At 45.0% G+C, this 21666-nt stretch overlaps 1 protein-coding gene across 4 annotated transcripts; it reads left to right on the top strand.

The window, feature by feature from the left end:
• The first annotated feature begins 5691 nt into the window (after window positions 1–5691).
• Window positions 5692–19561, top strand: CYP46A1 (cytochrome P450 family 46 subfamily A member 1). Of its 4 annotated transcripts, XM_084207348.1 has the most exons (15): window positions 5692–5837; window positions 7623–7700; window positions 8185–8266; window positions 8809–8882; window positions 9560–9646; window positions 10240–10378; window positions 10962–11072; window positions 11838–11994; window positions 12317–12379; window positions 13612–13684; window positions 14123–14207; window positions 16042–16152; window positions 16411–16499; window positions 17395–17461; window positions 18261–19561. In XM_084207348.1, the coding sequence occupies exons 1-15, from the start codon at window positions 5710–5712 to the stop codon at window positions 18420–18422; spliced, it is 1506 nt and encodes a 501-aa protein (XP_084063474.1). In that variant the 5' UTR covers window positions 5692–5709; the 3' UTR covers window positions 18423–19561. The 4 variants fall into 4 exon arrangements, with proteins under 4 accessions (XP_084063474.1, XP_084063477.1, XP_084063476.1 ...); XM_084207351.1 differs by lacking the exons at window positions 16411–16499; window positions 17395–17461; window positions 18261–19561 and adding an exon at window positions 15542–15643 and having other exon boundaries at window positions 15895–16146; XM_084207350.1 differs by lacking the exons at window positions 16411–16499; window positions 17395–17461; window positions 18261–19561 and adding an exon at window positions 15542–15698 and having other exon boundaries at window positions 15895–16146.
• The last annotated feature ends 2105 nt before the right edge of the window (window positions 19562–21666 follow it).

Genomic DNA, 21666 nt, shown 5'->3' with positions numbered 1-21666 from the left:
TGTAGATATTTATTTTAAGCCAATTTCAAGTTGACAGTATCTTCTTAAGCCTAAAACATGTATAGGGTAAACTAATCTGTTTTAAATATTTTTTCTGAACTGTCTGATAAATTCTCATTAAATTGTTTTTGGTATTAAAGAACACCCTCAATACACAAAACCAGATGATCCAAAAAAAAGTGTTTCCCCCTACTTCTTATGAAGTATAAAGGAGGAACATATGTATAAAGTGCTTTTTGAGAAGTACTACTCTCATTTTGTTTGAAAACCTACAAATGCCATCATGCACCAGACTGTTATCAGGCCTTTCCCATTGCGGTGAAGTTGCAAACTTATTTGTTTGAAGTGCAGAAATTAACTTCAGGCCCATCAGAATGTTCAGGGAACAGGAGAGTCCTTTGTAAATTCTTCTGTTAAAAGAGTTGGAACCTATTGAGCTGGTGGGACTAGCGGGCTGGAAGAAAAGGAAGGTGGAGATACAATCTTTCTTTTTTCAAATTCCTCTTCCACTTCTTTTGCCTCCTTGGTCAAACTTCAGCTCCTTCTGTCTGGGAGATTTTAAGGAGAATCTTGGTCATAGTTATACTTGAAAACTTCTGGGTAGAAAAAAAGACCTGCACAATAAAAGTTACCCTGAAGGAATTGAGGTGATTCCAGGATGTCTGCCACAGACGAATTAGGCAGGAATTTCACCAGCATTTTCTAACTATTAAGTATTCTTTTCCTAATTTAACTGTTCATTACCCTGCACCTGCTTTAGTCCGTTTGAGTTCTGAGAACAAGCAGAGGGATTTCCACCACCCCTGGCTGGCAGGCAGGGTGACACACAGGCTCTGGTGGCAGCCAGGGGCACAGGGGAGGCAGCCCCAGGGAGCAGCCGTGGGTGAGAGCGAGCTGTGCCTGGCTGTGCTGCCACAGAGCCCTGCACCCCGTGTTTGCTGGTGAGGTGTATGTGATGCTGCTACGTGGGTGCTGCCAGCTCCACTGGGAAATATTTAATAGCAGAGAAGGAGACAAGACTTGTTAAGTACAGGGTTTTTTTTCCTCTTATCCCTTCTCCCAGCCTACACTGAGTGGGGAAGGTGTTCAAATAGGACTGAGCCAGCTCAGCACATTGGCTTGGCTGTGCGTGCATGTCTGTGCCTGCCAGCTCAGTGCACTGCTATGATGCTGGCAAAGTATTTCTGACCATTGTGGTCCCTTCCAAGCTTAAAATATATCTGTTCTAACTCCTGGTATGTGTCAGTCTAGTTCACTGGTATTTAAATGATGAGCCTGTACTATTTAAAGCACACAAATACACATGCATTTAAATACCTGCTATCACATCTGTTGTCTAATAGGAATCTTAGTGATATCATTTTTATATAGCAGGATGTCACACCAAGTAAGCATTAGATAAACTAATAAGCCCTGCTGCTACACTTGAACATGACAGTGTACTTACTTCCTGGATGCTAATTCAGGATAAATCTTAAACTATCCCACAGTGCAACCAGACTTCCTCATATACTTCCTCATCTGGCAGTCCCAAAGTTTTTTCTAGTGGCAATATCATTTATTGCCTTGTCTCCTGATTCAGCTCTGGGACTGAAACTGGAGCACCTGCATTTTTCCTTACATATCTTTCCTTAAGTTAGCACAGCTTCATCACATAGAGGACCCACCATATCTCTAAGGGAACAGTGTAAACTCAACCTTTCCATGTCCTTTTCTCTACCTCCAAGGCAGAGTAGCTCTGCCCAGAGCTCAGGATTTTCACTTGCATCCCTGTGGTGCCCAGCATCCAGCCTGAGCACTCACTGCCACACTGTGTTGCAGTTCTGCAGTATAGCGTTATCTTCATTTGAACTTACCACGCTCTTTCCAAGAAATCCAATAGATAAATCTTCCCAACATATCGAGGAATAAACTTTAGAGCCTGCTGCTCAAGCAGTGGAGGGATAGTGAAATAGGTAGGGTGTTGTATCAGGGGTTCTCACTCAAAACTCTGGCAAAACCCTCCTGGAGCTGAGCCCTGGCTGGAGCACGCCATGAGGATATCCTCCATGTCAGGGGAGTTTTGGCTCTGCCCAGGTCAGGCTGCAGGGGATGAACAGCCTGAGGCCCATGTATCACATGAATAAGCTGAGAGGTCTGTAATCAAAAATCAAATTGTACTGAAGACATGGCTCAAGTTCAGAAAGCTCAGTGGTGGCACTGTGGGTGACACTGGCACAGGGTGCAAAGTCTGGGGCCCCATTTCACATGCTGCCATCGTGTTTGTCTTGTCTTTATCTTCCCTATCAGCCTCTCACCAGTTAGACCTTTGTGTTGGGGTTTATGATGGCCAAGGGGGAACAGCAGCTCTTGAACCCCTGCCCTGCCCCAGGGCCCAAACCCAGCAAACCACTCCCAGGGCTGTGCCCAGCTCAGCCTGCCTCTTTCACGGGTTAGCATTGATACAGCTGTGGGGGGACAGTCCCCAGCACAAATCCACCCCTCTGTAGGAGAGCTCAGCCTGTCGCTGTTTGCGTGTGGTCAACATAGAAACTCAGAAGCACAGAGGAGAAAAACAGCCACAGGTATCAATATCCAAGTCTGATTTTGTATTGGAAACATGCCAGTAGTCCTCTCTAAAGATCAGCTTGGCATGTGAGATGCATTGGCCCCCTTAGATACTTTCAGACAGAAACACACATTTTTTATATGAAAAGAGATGTAAGCATCTTTTGATAACTACTAGCTGTATTCCAAATTTAAGCTTTAAGAAAACATAGGTTTTTTCCTCTGTAAACCAACAAAACACAGAACCCATTTGATGTGTGTTCATACCTTGCTGCCTCATACGTGACTTTCCCAAGGCTCTCATGTCAGGGGCACAGGTGCAGATATAGAGCTGCCTCGAGCAATGTTTCAACATTGTCAGAAAAGCAGCTATGATGGAAATGGCAATCATTCCTTTGCACTAATGTGGTAAACAGGGATGCTATTTTTAACCAAAAAAAAAAAAAAAAAAGAAGGCTGTAGTGTTCAGTCAGTTGTACAAGTATCACATCAAGTCGTTTGTTCCTCAGGGGCATTAGCTGTTGGCAATCACTAAACCCTTGGATTGTTCCTGTCATTACTAACATCTTGCCATTCACTTGTCCAGTCCATGCTGGAAATTTTTATTGACTGAGAATGATCAGGACCTCAGTATATAAGGGGTGGGGGACAACTGACTCAGGGTGAAAATCACTGCAAAGGACTGTATTTGGCAATGCTGGGTAAGTAACACCTAACCCACTGCAGATTTTGACTCCGGAATCCAGCTATATCAATCTGTGGCTAGAGGTCTGGTTTTAGGTCAGCTAATTTATCATTATTATCATTATTCAGTTGTTATGAGAGTGTTCCTGTCCACATCTGTCATGGTAAATTCTGAGTGACCAGGACGCCCAGCCCTCTGGCTATTTGTGTGCTGCTGAAGGCATTTCCCAGCACAAGAGCTGCCTATGCTCTGCCTTCTCCTCGCTATCCTCACTTACAACTTAATGCTGCACCTTCAGAGAGAGAACAGAATGTTTTCAACCCTAGACAGCCATGCAAAGCCAAGCAAAAGAGAGCAGGAGTTCGGACCAACCCTGTGTTTCATCAGCTTTTCAAATTCACCTTGGAACTTCACCTGTTAACAGTTCCCAGTTCTCTGCTCTTGTGGCCGCCTCCCAGATCTCTCTTGCTCCTCGCCTTTTCCCGGGAATGTGCAGGTTGGCAGAATGTCCACGCGGTGGCAGTTCAGTCCCCAGCAGCAAGGGGACACGCTGGGAAGCTCAGCTCAGCCCAGCCCAGCCCAACCCAGCCCAGCTCCTTCCTCCCAGCGCAGCGTGTGGCTTCCGGGCCGATCATAAACACAGGAGTGTCTTGGGATCATGTCCGTCACTCGAGGGTATAGAAACACGCTAGAATACAAACAAAGGATTGTATTAAAGCTGGAACACAAACAAAAGCTTTTATTGAAGTTCGTCCTTAAAGCATGAAAAATAAGGTAATTTCTGCAGCGTATCCAGGCTGAATACTTAGGGGAGTTATCAGGATAATTGTATTTGCCTGAGAAGCCTAATTGTGAGAGTGTACCTGATTTACTCAGGGATTAGTAAGGACATAGCCTCTCTTTCCCATAAAAATGCATAAAATACAAAATATTTTATCCCCTCCCAGTTAGGTACTCACAAACAAGGTACAAGCAGGACTTTTTCACAGGAATTATTCTGAGACTGATTCTAAATGAAACAACAACTTACACACAGTTATGCTCTGTTCTTGAAGTATACTGAAAAAACATACTGATGAAACATACTGATGAAACTCAGAAAATGAATGTTTCATCAGGAAGTTCACAGAATGTCTTTAAAACCATGGTTTCATCAGCTAGCTTTAGTTTTCAAACATCAGCTATCTTTAGTTTTTGAACTTTGTCTGGGTGATGCTATTCTTGTTATCAGCTCTATCTTTCCTAGTGATGGATACTCATACCACATTATCATTACATGCGCTGCCTGACCAGTGGAAGGAATGGTGGCTTTTTTGTGAAAACAGGCAGTTTTAAAACCACAGCCTTAAGAGGGAAAAAAAAAACCCTGGTCTTGAACACTTCCAGGGATGTGGCATCCACAACTCTGAACAACCTGTTTCAGTGCCTCACTATCCTCATAGTAAAGAATTTATTCCTAATATCTACGTTCTTTAAGTTCAAGGACATTTCCCCTTGTCATATCAGTGCATGCCCTTGTTACAAGCTCTTTTGCAGTCCCAGCAATAAGGTCTCTCCAGAACCTTCTTATTCTGAACAGCTCTGACTGTCTCAGCCTGTCTTCATAGGAAAAGGGCTCCAGCCCTGTGAGTATTTTCGTGTCCTCTTCTGGGCCACATCCACACACACCCATCAGCACACGCTGGGTGCCTGTCGAGATCTCTAGCTTGTCAGAGTGGCCCTGAAAAAGAAAAGTTGGAAAGTCTCTTTTCCCAGCCCGGTTCTTGAAGAAGGAGTGAGGGCTCTTCATTTCTCAGTCTCAAGGTTGTTTATTGTATCTTATCTATAAAATTCTTTCTCCTGTCCTGCCAAGGCCCACTCAGCAAGACAGCCTAGGACACTGCCTGCCCCCGGGGTGGTGTTATGTCTTTATACTAAAAACTACGTGTACAATGTTTACAATTACTTTCTAATACCTATCACCTATGTTAGACAGTGAGCTTCTACTCTAGACCAATCTCAAAGTGCCAACATCACAGCAGAAGATGGAGGCCAAAGAAGAAGAAGGAGAAAGGCTGGACATGCCCAGATCCCTCCATCTTGCCCCCTGAACCCCTATTCCAGAAACCCCAAAATCTACTTTTTCACCCCGTGATAAATTCACTATCATTCTACTTAATTTGTTGTGGCTTGCACATCTTCATCTAAGGTTGGTAACTTGCTCCACGGGTCACAATCAAAACCACAGGCATTTCTGGGCTCTGTGCCAGGGTCTCTGAGACCCTTGGCAGGGCTCGTGGCAGCTCAGGACAGCCAGAGGGATGTCCCGGGTCCTGACAGGTGCCGGGTGTGTTTCACAGCACCGCGCCCCCAGCGCAGGCCGCCGCCGCCTCCGGGCTCTTTAACCGGGGCCGTCCCCGCCCGCAGCCGGGGCCTCTCCCGGCCCGCCCCGGCCGCTCCTCGCTCCTGGGGGCGGGGGAGGCGCTGCCAGCCTGGGCATGGAGGCGCTGTGCGCGGCGGGCGGGCTCCTGCTGGCCCTGGCCCTCCTGGCCTTCGTCTTGTACTGCTGCTACGTGCAGTACATCCACGCCAAGTACGACATCATCCCCGGCGCCCCGCGGGAGAGGTAAGGGGCCGGCCGGGCAGGCGGGGCGGCGGCGGGCAGGCTCGGTGGCTCCGCAGGGCGCTCCCTGCCCGGCTGGAGCCGTGAGGCGGAGTCCGCGCAGGACATCAGCCCTCCAGCCGCTGACCGGGCGCCGGGCCGGGTGCGGGCAAGGGCAGCGGCCCGGGCTCACGCAGTCTGGGCACAGAGCTCGTGGGTGCCCGCCTCCCGGGCAGCGCTCCGCAGCACGGCCTGCCTGGCCGGGGCTGCGTGTCCTGGCCGACATCGCCCGAGCGGCCACAGCGGCACGAAGGGCGCTTCAGAGCCGCCCGCAGGAGCTGCGTGTTTGCTCCTGACCCTGAGGAGGGACCTGACAGCATCGTCAGCCGCGCAGGAGGGACCGCGCCGCCGGCGTCCCACACTGCGCCGGGAGGCGCATTGACACTAACTCCACCAGGCACCTTCCGTGCCCTCCTTCATAAGCCAGGTGTTTAGCTACTGCCAAAAATAAATAAAAATGTCGTAAGAGATAAGGGGCAATGAGAAAGCTGCCAGCAAGGCAGTGGCAGTGCTGTCACAAGGAGTGACGGTTCCTGCAGGAGTGTGTGAGCTCCCCACTTAACCTCACCTGTGGGTGCACATGCCCTCCGTAACTTGCCACAGGAAGAGACGCCAGCACTCATAGACAGCCTGACAGGGACACCACTCTCTCCTGCCCACCTCCAGGCTTCAGCCTGCTTGTGTAATCAGGGTCAGATACCAAGACTAGAAAGAGGATGATCTTGTCATACCCGAACCTGCTCATCCTTGGGTTCATTTTGAGGTGTGGAGTAACACCGTGGAGTGATGGCACACCAGAGGAGCCATGAGTGGGACCTTGTTTGGACCTTGTTTCCTGTGCTGCAGATAGAGCGGCTTCCAGAGCTAACAAAGTTGTGTTGTGTTCCCGGCTTTCACATCTTTTTGGGATACAGTTACAAAGGAGGAGTCAAACAAGTGGACGATTAAAAGTTTCTGTAGATGTTGAGTAACTTTGTTGAGTTCTTGTTATTTTAAGTGCCTCCCAGTTCCAACAGTAATAAAATAAGAGCCTGTTTTCCCCATAGCTTATTTACACTGAAAAGGATGATAATGTGCCTCTCTGTCTCGCAAATGGAAAACAGATCTTGAGTGCAGCTTGCTTAATTTAGAGAGGAGCTTGGCCAAATCTTCCCTCAGATTTATGCAAAGCCAGTGGGAGTTCACCATTCAAGAAAGAAGGAATCGAACTCTACGTTTTTAATGCAGCTATATTTGAGGAGTTAACATTTTTTATTAATTTCTTCAATTTCAATATTAACCAGTAATTATCCTCCTCAATATTTGAAATGATGCAGTTTTGGACAGAAAGAGATGGTTCCTAATTTCCCTTAACAGAAATCCAGTGACAGAAAGGAGGTTACACTTACCAGGGATTAGCTTGTATTGAGGAGTATTTAATGCACATATCCCTTTCATGTGCTGCAATGTAATAGCTGTAGTCAAGATTCACTCAGACAGGCAAAGAGCAAAGCAATTCATGGGGGATCCCATCCAGACCCAAACATCTCCTACAATACAGCATAAGGAAAAGATCTCATCCTTCATCTCTGTGCTGCTCTTCCTGGCTGCATGTAAGCACCAGCCTGTCTTTGGTCCCCAGTTCACTAGCTTGGTGAGGGCTGGGCACTGGCACAGCTCAGAGTTATAGCATGAGCAACACTCACTGAGCAACCACGATTGCAATCCATACAAAACCTTCATGACACTCTTAACCTTCATATTCTGCAGCTTTTTATTTGGACACCTGCCAATCATATGGAGAATGGTGAGGAAACAGGAGTTCACCCCAGATCTCTTGCTGCAGTGGTAAGTTGAGGCACATCAATAACATTGAATGGGGTAATCCTGTAGCACATATGGAGAAATCAAGGCACAAAGACCCTTACAGAATGACGTAATTATCATCATTGAGAAGGTTGGCAAAGGAGCTGGAGAGAGAGCATTGATCTTTCAGATCTGATTAGATATTAGAAAAAACTTTTTCCACTGGAGGAATGGTTAGCCATTGGAATAAGGATAGTGGTGGAGTAACTTCATGAAGATGTTCAAGAGGCAGCTGGATGTGGCACTTGAGGATATGGTTGAGGGGTGATTATGGTGGTGATGGGTTTATGGTTGGATCAGATGATCTTGAAGGACTCTTCCAACCTTGATTATTCTGTCCTGTGATTCTCTTAATGGCTTTATTTAGTAGCTCCCACTACAGTCCTTCAAGGTTATTAGGTCTGAGCTGCTACATGTTGGTAGTTTGTACCATAATTCTCTTTTTTAAAATTTTCTCATCTTACAGGGCACAGAAATATGGACCTGTTGTACGAATTAATGCCTTTCACAGAGTCTCAGTATTGATTGTGAGTCCTGAAGGAGTGAAGGTACTGAAAAATACAGCCAAATCAATGGTGGGGATAGGCCCATCCCTCCATAACAGGAGAGCTGGTTCCTGATGATCAGGGCAGCACAAAGAAGTCAATCTGGGCTTGGCTCTGGCTGGGTTAGGAGGATGAAGTTCTTTGCTCTCCATGCTGTGCTGATTTATTTTTTTTTCCTTGATCAGTTAATTTATTTTGTTACTTTTATTTAAACAGCACATATAGCATTTTCCATTTGTGAAAAGCAGGCTGTCTGCAAGTGCTTAGTATCTCAAATGAATGGGGCACAAGAGACCAAATTTCTTTCTCTATATCTATGCAATTACAACAGAGTGAGATTTCAGGTCATTGGGCAAAAAAGTGCTAGAGGGATGCAAAGGAAACTAGCAGCACAGGAACTGGGGAATCAGGGCACACCAGATAATTAATCTATTCTTCAGACTATAGCTGCAGAAGAAGAGAGTAGATATGTGTGAGTGAAATTCTGTGTTTTGTCTGGGAAACAGACTGCACTCAGTATTCACTGACCTGAGGTTTGATTTTAGGAGTTCTTGATGTCACCACAGCACCCAAAGGATCCAATGGTGTATGGTAGTCTCTTCAGCCTATTTGGTGAGAGGTAGGCAAAACCCATCTGAAGCCACTGTGATCTGAAAATAAGTGCAAGTGTGATCTGAAAATAATATCAAAGGCATGTCATTTTGACTCAGACCATTTACCTTAGTGTGGGGATTAATTTCCAATTCCAGACACATGTAAGCAGCATGTACTTGTTAAAGTATATGTCAAGTCAAATGTCTTCCCAGCCAGGGAGGAGGATATGTTGGATTTTGTTTTACCTTGATCATGTATCCTTTTTCCCTGGGGATGTCCAGTTAGTCTCAGAGCAGTCTGCTCAAGACCATCATCAAAGTTCTCAGATTTTAGAGCACTGATTTTAGAGCACTCCATAAGGCATGTCAGTTTGCAACTTCTAAACTCAATTCCAAAAAAAGGGAATTTTTCTGTCTGAAGGTTTTAAAAATATAATAATCCAATTATCATATTAATTATTTGCATAATGGGTGTAATGAACCAGCATCTTATTTAACTCAGCAGTCCACTCTTACCTGGTGAAAAAAATCTGTGGTTCAGTTGTTGTCCACAGTGGTGCAATGGTTGCATACTCAAAGGTGCTCCCTACACATGGGAAAAACAAAAGAAAGTAGATGTGAAAGACTTACATTTGTGACTGCATGGGGTTCAGCAGGCTCCCTTGCATAAACCTGTTCCTTTCCTTGTTTTCCTGGGTGCTAGGTTTCTAGGGAATGGCCTGGTAACTGTTTGCAACCATGAGCATTGGCGCAAGCAGCGGAGGATAATGGATCCAGCTTTCAGCCGAAGGTAAGGCAAATACTTCTGGGACCATCTAGCTGTTACTTTTACTGTATTGTCATGCTTCTCCCTGTCATTATTTGATATTTGGATGAAAAAGACCCCAACATTCAGTGCCAAAATGCTATTTAACATAGAATCCAGCACTCCATTCCCATGCTAAGTATAATTTGACCAGACTTCCCATGGAGCAGTGACACCCCTATGAACTCAGTAATGGCAGAAAGGTCCCAAGGTTGTGTGTCGTGGAGTATGGTTATGGCTGCCTTATCCTGTTGGAAAATATAAGGCAAAGGGTTGGTCTGGTTTCCTTGTGCACCTTGATGCATTGTATGTAGGGTCCAAAGATAAAGTCTGTTTGCAAAGGACACAGGCCACTGCCCTTTGCCACGACACATGTTAATTACATGGCAGGGCAGGGCAGGACTGATGTAAGAAGAATGTAGCTCATTCTATATGTTTGCTTTTTAATGTATTAAGGCAAATTAATTATAAATTTAAAAAAACTTTATCATTTGCTATGGAAAATAACAAAGGTTATTTTGTCTGAGCAAAGATGTCCTCTCCAGAGCCCCCACTACTCACCTTTATTGATTGTTCAGCTACCTGGTTGGTCTGATGGAAACTTTTAATGAAAAAGCAGAGGAGCTGATGGAGAAGCTGGAGAAAAAGGCAGATGGAAAAACAGAGTTTAGCATGCTGTCAATGATGAGCCGGGTGACTATGGATATCATTGGAAAGGTACCAGCTGTCCCTTTCTTGTTTCCTCTCAGCTGGCAGGAAGGGATGGAAGTGATGCCTACCAGCAGCAGGATGGGATCAGGAGCTGGAGGCAGGGAGAAAGGCCTTTACCCAGCAGTGCCAGAAGACCTGCAGGACTAGTAGTGCCACTTCCATTCAGGCTGAGCCATAGGAAAGGGCAGGTAGGGAAGGATTTGCATAGTCTAGGTGTGGCCTGCAGGATGGGGACCTTCTGCAAAAGTCCTTCCAGCCTCATGCTTCTCACCCCTCCATGCCAAAAGGGACACACCAGGGCTCTTTCATGGTTGGAGGTTGTATTATTGCCATTGCATGTCAGCAGGAAGGCTGCCTTTTCCCTTTCTATGCAAGCCAGTTTGGGAGGAATGGAGAATAGTAATAATAGTAAATTATTAATCCACTCAAATAAGGAGAAAACATAATGTTGATATTGCCTACCCCTCACAGCCTCCTGCAAGGTAGGATCCAGCCTGAGATATTTTTAGGGGAAAAGGCAGTGCTGTGAGGCTATCCTGCTCTTTCACCCCCACCTCAGCAAGTTGCCTTTTTCTCTCCTGCTTCTCAGGTAGCCTTTGGCCTGGAATTGAATGCACTGAGTGATGACCAGACACCTTTACCCAACGCTGTGACTAAGATTATGGAGGGACTGAACAAGGCACGCGACCCCTTCGTAAGGGTCTGTACTCCCCTAACTTCAGTTCCCTCTCCTCACATTCAGCTGCTCCTCCTTGAGTTCATGGAGCATGTATATCAGGGAAACAGTCATCTGTAGATCTTTCCCTCCAATTGGCATCAAGATAAAATTCATTGCTGCTTTAAAAAACTCATGAAATTAACATTAATATTTGATGCTTCTTTTTTTTCTTTTGTTCCCCCCAGCATGTGTCTCTTTCTGATATGGTTTTATGCTCCTGTACTCATTAAAAATTGAGATTTTTGCCATTTGTCCAAGAAGGATGGCAGCCTTCACTCAGGGCGGAAGAGCGTTTTTGCTGTGAAAAAATTATATTTTCAACCCAACTTCATCTACCAAATTCATCTGCTAGGAAATGATGGATGTAATATGAAATATTTAAGTAAAGAATTATTCCAGTGTAGTTCAGGCTTTTAGAGCTCCTGTTTTCCTTTTTGAGACCAGGGGTGAGATTCTGCATTGCATGCTGTGGTTTCTTTCCATGGAGAGGTGATGAATTTTGCTCACAGTGCCCAAAATATCAGCTCTGACTCTGACGAGACACGACATCAGCATGCACAGATTGAAATATTTCTTATTTCAGCCCAAACCCTTCATCCCCCAGGCATTCAGTTTGTTGTATGGAGAGCAAATGTTTCTGTGACAAGTGTCATTTAGTGGAAAACAAGGTGCTCACTTGTAAAATAACACTGACATTATTTTTTACCAGCAAAAGGAATAAAATGACAAAAGAAATTCTGTATTCAGTTCATGCCAGGGAAGCAGAAGCTGGTAAAGGAGGCCCGGGAGAGTGTGAGGCTGTTGAGACGTGTGGGGAAGCAGTGCATTGACCAGAGGAGAGAAGCCATCCAGAATGGGAAAGAAGTCACAATGGATATTCTTACACAGATACTGAAAGGAGATGGTAAGAGACACCTTGCTGTTTGAGTGAATTTCTCTGTGGTATGTTTTGCTGTGAAATTCAGGGAGGATTGTTTAGGGGGTCTGAACTTGGATCTTCCTTTAAAGTTGTTTTCACACTGAAGATAGTGAGAGTTGCTTTGAAAATTCCCTGTTTCTTTGTGTTTGATCAAACACTGGTCACGAGTCACCACTGAAATGCCCACTAAGCATCCTCTCTCAATGCCACCTCAGCCAGTATGTGCCAAACAGGGCAGAGCATTCTGGCTGCTCCAGCTGGGGCACAGGGGCATTTTCTGATTTCATTTGTTTTTCTATCTTGGCAGCTCTGGAGAAGACTAGAGATGATGAAAACATTCTGGATAACTTTATCACTTTCTTTGTTGCAGGTTGGTGGCTATTTTAATGCTTGGGTATGTCATGTGGGAAGCTGTACTCATTCTTGAGCTGTCTACAAGGTCATGATTAACATCCTTTTTAATCATAATTAACATCATGATTAACATCATCACTCCATGTGATGGTGCTGCAACCAGGAGTCTCTTGGTTGGAAGACCAAGTATTACACTGGCATAGGACCAGCTGGGTGAGGTCTGAAGAGAACTCTTTATTTTCTCACAGGCAAATGATATATTGTCCTCTTTCAGTGATACCAACACAGCAAATAATGCCAGGTTGGTGTTTTCCAACCACTGGCTTCCCACTCTGTGTTCCAGCTTCTGTCTTTCCACTGCCCACTGGGGTACAAGGCTGTTCCTTATGGGGTTCTGGCCCTTCCTCCCAGATCCCACGAAATCACCCAGATCCCACTAAACCCTACCAAAAACATCTTTTCCATGTTCAGTGTCTTTGCATCACCTCACCCACATGATTAAATGCCATTCTTGCCTAAGTAGGAGAAGGCCTTGTCAAGCCAATCAGAAAATGTATGGGCTGAGTAATTATGTGAGATTATTTTTTTTTTTTTTTGCAGATTTTGCAGATCAAAAGATGATTTAGGTTCATAAGAAGGTGTGGTCAAAATGCTGTTCTATAGCAAAAAAGATGTTATTGCAGCAGACATCTTTGCAGAAGTCTGTTTTCTATAATGCTTTAAAATAATACATATGTCTACCCATGAAAAAAATGGAAAAGTGTCCACATCAGAGAGTCACAGTGGGTAAGGTTGGAAGGGTCTTCTGCACCAAACTCCCTGCTCAAGCAGGGTCATCCTAACATGTAAAGCAGACCTTTCAAAGAAAGGTGATAAGAAGCTTTGTTTTCCCTCAAAACCAGTAAGTCCTTCCTTTTGGCAGAACTGTGTGTCCTATAACATGGCAAGACAAATCTTGGACTTCACTGGCCCTCCTGTTAGGGAGCTCATGACCAGTAGGTGCTGCATGCACCCACTGCAGCTTTGCTTGGGCATGATGGGTCATATCTTTGCCAGCTATGTCCTTTTCTTGTCATCCTTGAGCGCTCTTTATGTAGACATTACATACCTTTTATTATTTCTTTTATTTTCTAGCATATTTAAAATAAAACATTCAGGGTTTGATGTTTAAAGCTTCACCTTGTAGACCACCTTTGTATCGTGTTATTATTTCATACTAACTTTTAAACTGGTTTTTGTTATCATTAGGTCATGAAACCTCTTCCAATCAGATGACATTTACAGTAATGGCACTGGGTCAGCATCCTGAAATACTGGAAAGGTATGTGTGCTCCAATTTTCAGACCAAGCTTGATGTTAATTTCAAGGTGAACTTAATTGTAAGGGTTATTAAAAAGATAGGATCATTAAATTCTAGCCTCCCTTCCAAAATAAACAGTTTCCTAGTACCAATATATCCAAAATGTATGAAAAGATAAACCTTACAATGGGTTATTTCAGTTTCACCTAGGTGATTTTTTCAAAGCCTTTATACATGCAGGTCCCAAATGCCACCTGATTCAGCTGCCTTGTATGCACATTGCCTCATCCATGATATGAGGTACAAGTTCAGGAAGCCTGGATGGGAATTGGTTGGCATTTTGCCTGAGGATGGGTGTTTAAGTCCTACTCAGTGTCTGGAATGTAAAATAATGTGATTTATCAACTTGCCTAGCAAGAAACAGGCATCTGCATCTCACAAGTTTTAATTGACCTGCAGGGCTCAGGCTGAAGTGGATGAGGTTCTTGGTGCCAAGAGAGATGTTGACTATGAGGATCTTGGCAAGCTCACCTACTTATCACAGGTACTGTAGGAGTGAGGTAAGGTACCAGGCAGAGCTGTTGGGTAGCACATAGGACATGTCATGGAGGAGCCCCACACTTTTAAAATTTTAAAAACTATGCTAATATTTTATCCTGATAGTACTTGCCCCCAGAGAGTCAGCCAGCAGGTAGCTTTACACATTTGCAGCAGCCCAGACTTATTGGGAAGATGCTCTTCCAATTTACAGATTCCTTCACTGCTTTCCTTAATTATTACCAGTCTGGAAGCTAGAGTAGAGTTGCATAATCCCTATCTCTTTAAGGTGAAACAATAGCTGTAATTTTAAGAAAGGTGTGCAGATTTGAGCCCAACCTGTGTGTGAATCCCACACACTTTCCTTATTCACTGCTCCATTTTTGTTTGATTATTGTTAAAGCATTTCCAGCTATGATCTCACCATATGCGATAAAGTGGGATTTGAGGATGGCCAAAAATAATGGCTGGATTTTCTATTGTCAGTTTTTCATTATTCAGTCTTGAAACCCTCTTCATTCACTCGGGGGTGGTGGGGCAAAGAGTTTGGTCCTAAAAGAGGTCTTGTGTATAGAAGTGCTGGTTGGTAATGAACTGCAAAGCCAGGGTTGGCTGTTAGCCAGTGTTTGTGTTGCATTTCCTTTCTTCGCAAGGTGGGGAACACCAGTAGCCCTCAGGAGAGGCTGAATCACAGTCCTGGCAGCTTTTCTGCATAAATTGCCCTGTGATTTTAGTAGTCCACTGTGATCCTTTTTGTTTTAAACTGCTCTGCTGAGGTGAGCAACAGTGTTTTACCATTTGGCATATCCCATCCCACAAATTACTGTGCATGGATAGCAGATAGATTTCATAGGTCTATTTCTCATAAGGAAAATGCAATTCTATGTGATTACAGAAATCAGCAGGCTTCCTTAGGCTTCTCCAAACACCATCACAATTATACCACTCCAATTAGGATGAGGTATCTAAGCCTTTGAGTTTCAAGACAGATCACATGAGAGCTCCTCAAAGCAGACAGTATATTTAACAGCACAATCTTGGATCTGTGCAATCAAAATCAGTCACCCTTGGTCAGAGCCAGTCCATCACTGGAGTATCAGAGACTATGGGGCTCCTCTCCTGTTGTTCAGGCAATCCTGAATCCTTTTGTCCAGGTTTCTTTCTCATTAGTCCACTCGTGCATGCACACTGTTAATTGCATTTTCAGTGCGATGCTCATGTGCACTGTTAATTAGGTTTCACTTTGATGAAATAAGCCATTCTTACAGCTCACTGACACCAAAAGAAGTGGTCTTGTTCTGTTTTTTTTCTCAACATTCCGTATTCATTTTCCTTTGCCAGGTTGTTTTTTTGTCCTTTTGGGGTTCTGACCTGGCTCAGCTTCTCAAGCAGCAGAAGCAAAGGCAGAAACAGACAAAGGCAGGAGCTGGAAGTGGGAAGGAGGTGGGAGCAATCACCCACCTTCATGGCAGCCAGTGCCCAGAACAGCTCATCAGGGGTAGGAGACTTCACTCTTAGATATTCCATCTGAGTTTGCTTCCTAATACTTTTTCACTTAGTTGTTCATCTGACTTGAGGTGTTAGATCTGTTCCAGGATCTCTTCTGGGTTTTGTGTCTTTTTCTCTCTATTTTACCAGCTGTAAGAAAGAACCAGGCCTGAAGGAGCTGACTCAGCCATATATTTTGCCCACAGGAGTCCAAGGCAGATAGACCAGCATCCATATCAAAAGTCGAATCTCCCATTTAGCAAAAGTGAAAGGCCACAGGAAGGTAATTAATTTTACTTCTGCTTCCTACAGTGTATAAACTAACTGACCTTTTGTGCTTTTTGCTGCCACAGGTTTTGAAGGAGTCACTGCGGCTGTACCCGCCCGTCTCAGGGACGCTCCGCAGGCTGGAGAAGGAGCTTGTCATCAATGGCATCAGAATTCCTGCCAACACCATGGTCTATGTGAGTCCCATCCACCTCAGCAGCTTTTAGCTGCCCCAGTTAATCCAAATGTAACAGACCTGTGGATGAGATGGCCAAAATCTTCCCTGGGCATATTTGTACTGGCTTCTCTAAAATTTTGACCAAAATTAGGGTGTGGATTAAGACTCTCAGTTGGGACTGGAGAGTGGAAGGCATTTATAGTTTATACCTCTGACAGCAGAGAGGCATTTTCAGTGTGTTGCTCCTGACTAACAAAAATAAACTCTTTCTTGCCAGCTCAGCACTTATGTAATGGGAAGGATGGAAAAGTTTTTCAAGGATCCACTTACTTTTGATCCAGATCGATTCAGCAAAGATGCGCCTAAGTGAGCTTCTTTTTATTCCCATGTTATTAAATATGTTTTAAGAAACCATTACAGGAAAAGATTTTAAGGGGAAAAAAAGTAGAATAAAACTATTTTTTCATTCCAGTATGAGTAAAACTGAATCATCCAAATGTAAATAGAGAGCAATAATGCACAGCTTTTGTTCAAGAATTCTTTAGACCACATGTTACTTACAAAAAAAAGACCAATGTTACTGTTATTAAATGTTTATATTGAGGTCAAAGCTTTGGGCCCAAACCAGGTTGAATATTTTCCTTAGTACATTGCAAGCATTTAATGCATGACAGCCCTGGTCCCAGCTTGAAATGTCTCCATATTAGACAGGGGAGAAGGGGCTGAGGGAGGGAAGATGCTGTTCAGCCTCGTGGGCAGGCAGCCTAAGTCTAGTCAGTGGTGAAGAGTGCCATAGAAGGAACCAGTGAGTGACAAAACAGATGCAGAGATCAGCACCTGCTGCTTCATGAGTCAAGAGTTTTCCTTCAGTCTAGAGTGAGTCTGGTCTCCTGAAACAAGCACCCCCTCACTCACGTGGTTCAGAGCTGCCCAAAGGAGCAATAATTGGGCAGATTGTGATGTCCTCATGACAGGCTGAAGAGCATTTAGAGTGTGCTTGACATTCAGCTTTGAAATAAGACTGGCTTGCATCAAAACAGCTCTGGCAGCTGAGCCATGCAGTAAAGAGAGATGACAAGGAAATGTGCTGCTGAGCTGTATTGCTGCTCTGAAGAAAAAAGAGTTAATTTGGAGACTGCTTTAACAAGTCCAATAGGTGAGGGGATATTTAGACCATTTCCTTGCTGCTGTGATGAAATATTTGATTGTTTCTTTACAACCAAGTTGTCAGAGTGACAGTTTTGAACATTTTTCTTTGCAGGCCATATTACTGCTATTTTCCATTCTCTCTGGGACCCCGATCCTGCATCGGGCAGGTGTTTGCACAGGTGAGTAGAGGCCTGGAACAACACTTGGTTAGCAAGCACTGGGCCAGCTCAGGGTGTGCTGACCATGGGTGGTGGTGGGCACCAGAGGCCACACTTACGTGCAGTGCCCCTCTTCTCCTCAGAGGGAAGATCTCCCTCCATGCCCATGACAGGCATATCTCTCAAATGCTGTCACAGGAGCAGACATCCATGCAGCCAGGGTATCTGCAGGGAGGGGCAACAGGCTGCACTCCTCCACACTTTCCTGGGTCAGCCTGCTCAAATCCAAGCCCCTTATTAGGAATCACAGTCAACATTCCTTTGCCAGCCGAGGTGAAGCACACAGGGGATGTGCAGGGGGTCTTGGGGATCATCTCCTGGCTGCCACTGACAGAATCAAGGCAGGGAAAACATCAGCTGGAGGAGGACACAAGCCAGAACTGGCACAGTGAGGAAAGGGCTAGATGGACAGAAGGAACAATTTAATGTGTGTGAGCATGGCAGAGAGCGTTTCAGGACAGCCAGAGGCCAGCGCTTTGGGTCTGTGTTGTGAGCTCATCCAAGCACCTGTGCTCAGAGTGCTTTAGTTTTACAGTCTGATTTCCAAAATGGGTTTAACACTTAAACAGAAAGACTGATCTTAGTGCCTGTCAGTTGTCTTCAAATCCAGGAAGTCCCAGGTTTCCTTCCCAAACTCAACCGGCTGCATTAACAGAATAACATTTAACTTTCAGATCTCTGTATTGACAAAGCAGTATAAGATAGCAGACTGACTTTAAGCTGTATTTGCTGTCACTGACTTCTGTTTTTTTCTTAACAGATGGAGGTAAAAGTGGTGATGGCAAAGCTGCTGCAGAGGTTTGAAATACAGCTGGTGCCAGGACAGAGTTTTCAACTGGTCGAGGCTGGAACCTTAAGGCCACTAGATGGAGTAATATGTAAATTAAAGCCAAGGAGCTCTGCAAGAGGCTGCCAGGCATGATTGCTTAGGAAGGGGAGCATGGCATGCTACTGGTAGTGTTTCTTCTGATTTTGAAGATCTTGGCACTAATCAAAGGTTAGATTTTGTAGACCCCTTTAGAGGACTACTAGACTGAAATTATTTCTAACCTTCCTCATAATTTACTGAAGAAAACTTTACAAGAGTCACTCTACTGCGCATCTTCAATCTGGAAGTGTACCTGGAATTGCCAAGTTTGTTCTTTTCCCTTGCGGGCCATTTGATTCTTGATTCTGACCAGACTTGGAAAAGATCATCCTTTCACCAGGGTATCCCTGGAGTGCCACACAAACCTACACTCTAATCCCAGCTCAAGGTTTCCACTAAGCTTATATACAACACAACTTACAATGGTGTAAGTAAGCCCTTGTTTAGGGAGTTTCTTACTTACACAATGAAATCAGAAAAGAGTAGAGCATAGATTTGGGCTGAATTTAGGAAGAGATGTTTGGAGATAGTCTCTTGGTCAAAGCAGTTTTTCTATTCCTGCTCCAAATGTGAATAACAATTGATAGGAACGATCTGAAAATAAAATCAAAAAATTAAGAGTCTGAGGCCGCTACTTTTTCCTGGCGCTACTGCCTGATTTTTATTCGGTCTCTTCTGCTTTCCTTTTAATAGTATGCAAGGCATAGAATCCCAGTCTGCACTGTAGAAAGGGACTATTCTGCTTCCTCCTACCCCTCCACACAGCCTGTGCTCATTCTTCTGAGACACTCTTCTTTGTGGGGAAAGTCTTGCTGTGTTTATTTTAACCTGGATTTTCCCCACATCGTTTGCCACAAAGCTACAGTAACACTTAGACCAGATGGTCTTGTAGGTACAGGAGGGCTGGAAATAACAAGAGGGCTGAACTAAATGCTGCTTAAAATGGTGTTGCCACTGAAGAAATGTGTCTGCAATTTGAGCCAGAGATAGGAAGGTCCTGCACTCCCTTCTTCTGCAGATGTGCCTGTGAACACTGCATGTAGGCTTGCAGCCAGCCCCTGCTAGGGAGAAAAAGCTATCATTTGAAAATGCTGCCTTCCAGAAATGTGGATACCTCTATCGTGAAATACAGAGAATTAAAGGCATTTGATGCTGCCACTTTTGTTTCTTATCTTTCTGAATTAAAAGAGCAAGAACACAGTCTATACACTGTCAGGTTCCTGTGGTGGTGTCCATACCAGGAGAGTAACATCCCAGAGCTTTTCCTGACCTTGCTGCTGTTGTGCACCATTGCGGAGGAACAGTAACGGGACATCACACCATGATCAATATGATCAAGTGAAGCCAATTTATTACAAAAAGCAAGCCATTTTTATACTGTTCTCTATTGTTCACGCCTCAAGCTAATACATGATTGGTTAAATCCTTTTTACGCACGCATTTTAATATTTTAGTTAATTTTAGTTAGTCTTCCTTCTTCACGTGTCTCGCTGCGGTTTTCTTGTGTGCCTTTGCATCCTAAACTGTCTGCTTTTGAGCGTGTTCTTCTCCTTTTGTGTCCTTCAAGGGCATGGTGACCTTACTCAGTCTCTATGAAGGCTGGATTGTGCATCTGCTGTATATGTCCATTGTCCTGCAAAAAACTCTCAACACACCATCTCATTCAGTGCAGCAGTGGGATAACAGGCCCAGAAGGTTGATGTTGCCTTTGATAATCAACACCTTACAGTGTAATAATATGACTTTCACCTGGGGTACCAGTACCTGTATTGCAAGGGAAAGTTTGATCCATCTATCAGTAGACCAGCTCTTCAAGACCTTGTGCTGGAAATCTGATTATATCCTCCTAGACATTAATGAAATCTCATTGGGAAGACTGAGGACTCTTCAGCTGGGCATGTGTTCCCAGGAGCTGATGCAATAGGGAGCTTAACAAATGCCTGAATCCTGGGAATATGTCAAAGGCAGGGCAGTATCTTGGTGCTGTGGGGAGTCAGCTGTGACAGGAGTGCCATATGCTGTGAACAGCACAGACAGCTCAACAGACACCGGCAAATTGTGCTGTGGAAATGAGATGCCACCGCACCAGGGCTCTGCTCAGTGCCACAATGAGCTGGTTGAGATTCATTACCTACACACACCTAACTTCCTTCTGTCACCTCTGCAATGAAGTCAGGTGTGGCATTGTGTGTTTTTAGAAATATTCATTGGTTATCCTTTTGTAAGTCAATAATGGTTTGGTCCTCGGTTCCCCCCCATGTATTTCCCTCACAATGGTTTCTCCCCAAGTTGTTACTTCTGGTTTTCCCACGGTGGCTCGTCCCTCAAAACCCTTTATGCCCTTACAAGCCTGCTATCTCCCCTTTTGCCGCTGCCTGCCATAACCCACCATGTCCGTCACGGTAACCACCCCGCCTTTATCTCGAGAATCTTCTGTGTCAATCACCCCTTATTCGATATATGATTGGCTCCCCTCCCCTGTGTGATCCTCAGTGCCTTAGCTGTAACCCTCGCTCCTCCCTGTGCCCCCCTCATTGGTTGGCTTTGTCTCTCCTGTCACGCCCACTCCCTTTATAAATGCCCTCTGCCGTGCTTTGTCTCACGTCCCCCGTGCCTAGCTCTTTGCCTGGGAATTACTGTTCCTTGGTATAGTACACGGGTGTCCACTTCTCCTTCCTTCGTCTTGGAACCTCGTGGCCAACTCACGCCCTCACCATCCACGTCACAGATGGAGGGCTAGCCAGGCTCCCGTCCATCCACGCGGCTGCGGGAGAGAGGCTTCAGTCAGGCACCTCCAAGGAGGGCTCAAGGGGGCTGTAAGCGTGTTAAAATTCTGCAGTGAGTTCTGTCAGCCCTCGTGTGCCCCAGACCAGAGCTTCCTAACTGCTTTGTGCTTGCCCTCCTCAGAGGATACTCTTCCTGCTCTCTCTGCAAGCCCAATGCCTTCCAGCTCTTACAGGACCACTGGCCTAGACCTTGCTCTTTTTTCTACATCCAGGAGTGTCTCCTGTCAGGCTGATTGCCTCCCAGCAGATGGCAAGTGCTCATTGCTGATGCACCCAACAGCAGCAGCGCTCCTCAGCCTTCACAGCTCCTCTCTTAGGCCAGGCTGCCCTGGTACCACAGGAGGAGATGGTGGCCTGTGGGGCCATGCAAATGCCTGGCAGTGTTCTCATGGTTTCATTCTGCACCTCTAGCCAGGAGGTCATCCTTCATTTGACAATTAAAAAACAAAAGCAAAAACCCTCCAAAAGACTCCCAAACAAACAAACAAACCAAAAAACCCCAAATGGAGCAC

The sequence above is a fragment of the Fringilla coelebs genome, assembly GCF_963513975.1.
Source record: "Fringilla coelebs genome assembly, chromosome: 6".
NCBI classification, from domain to species: Eukaryota; Metazoa; Chordata; class Aves; order Passeriformes; family Fringillidae; genus Fringilla; species Fringilla coelebs.
This window is presented reverse-complemented; position numbering and strand designations above follow the sequence as displayed.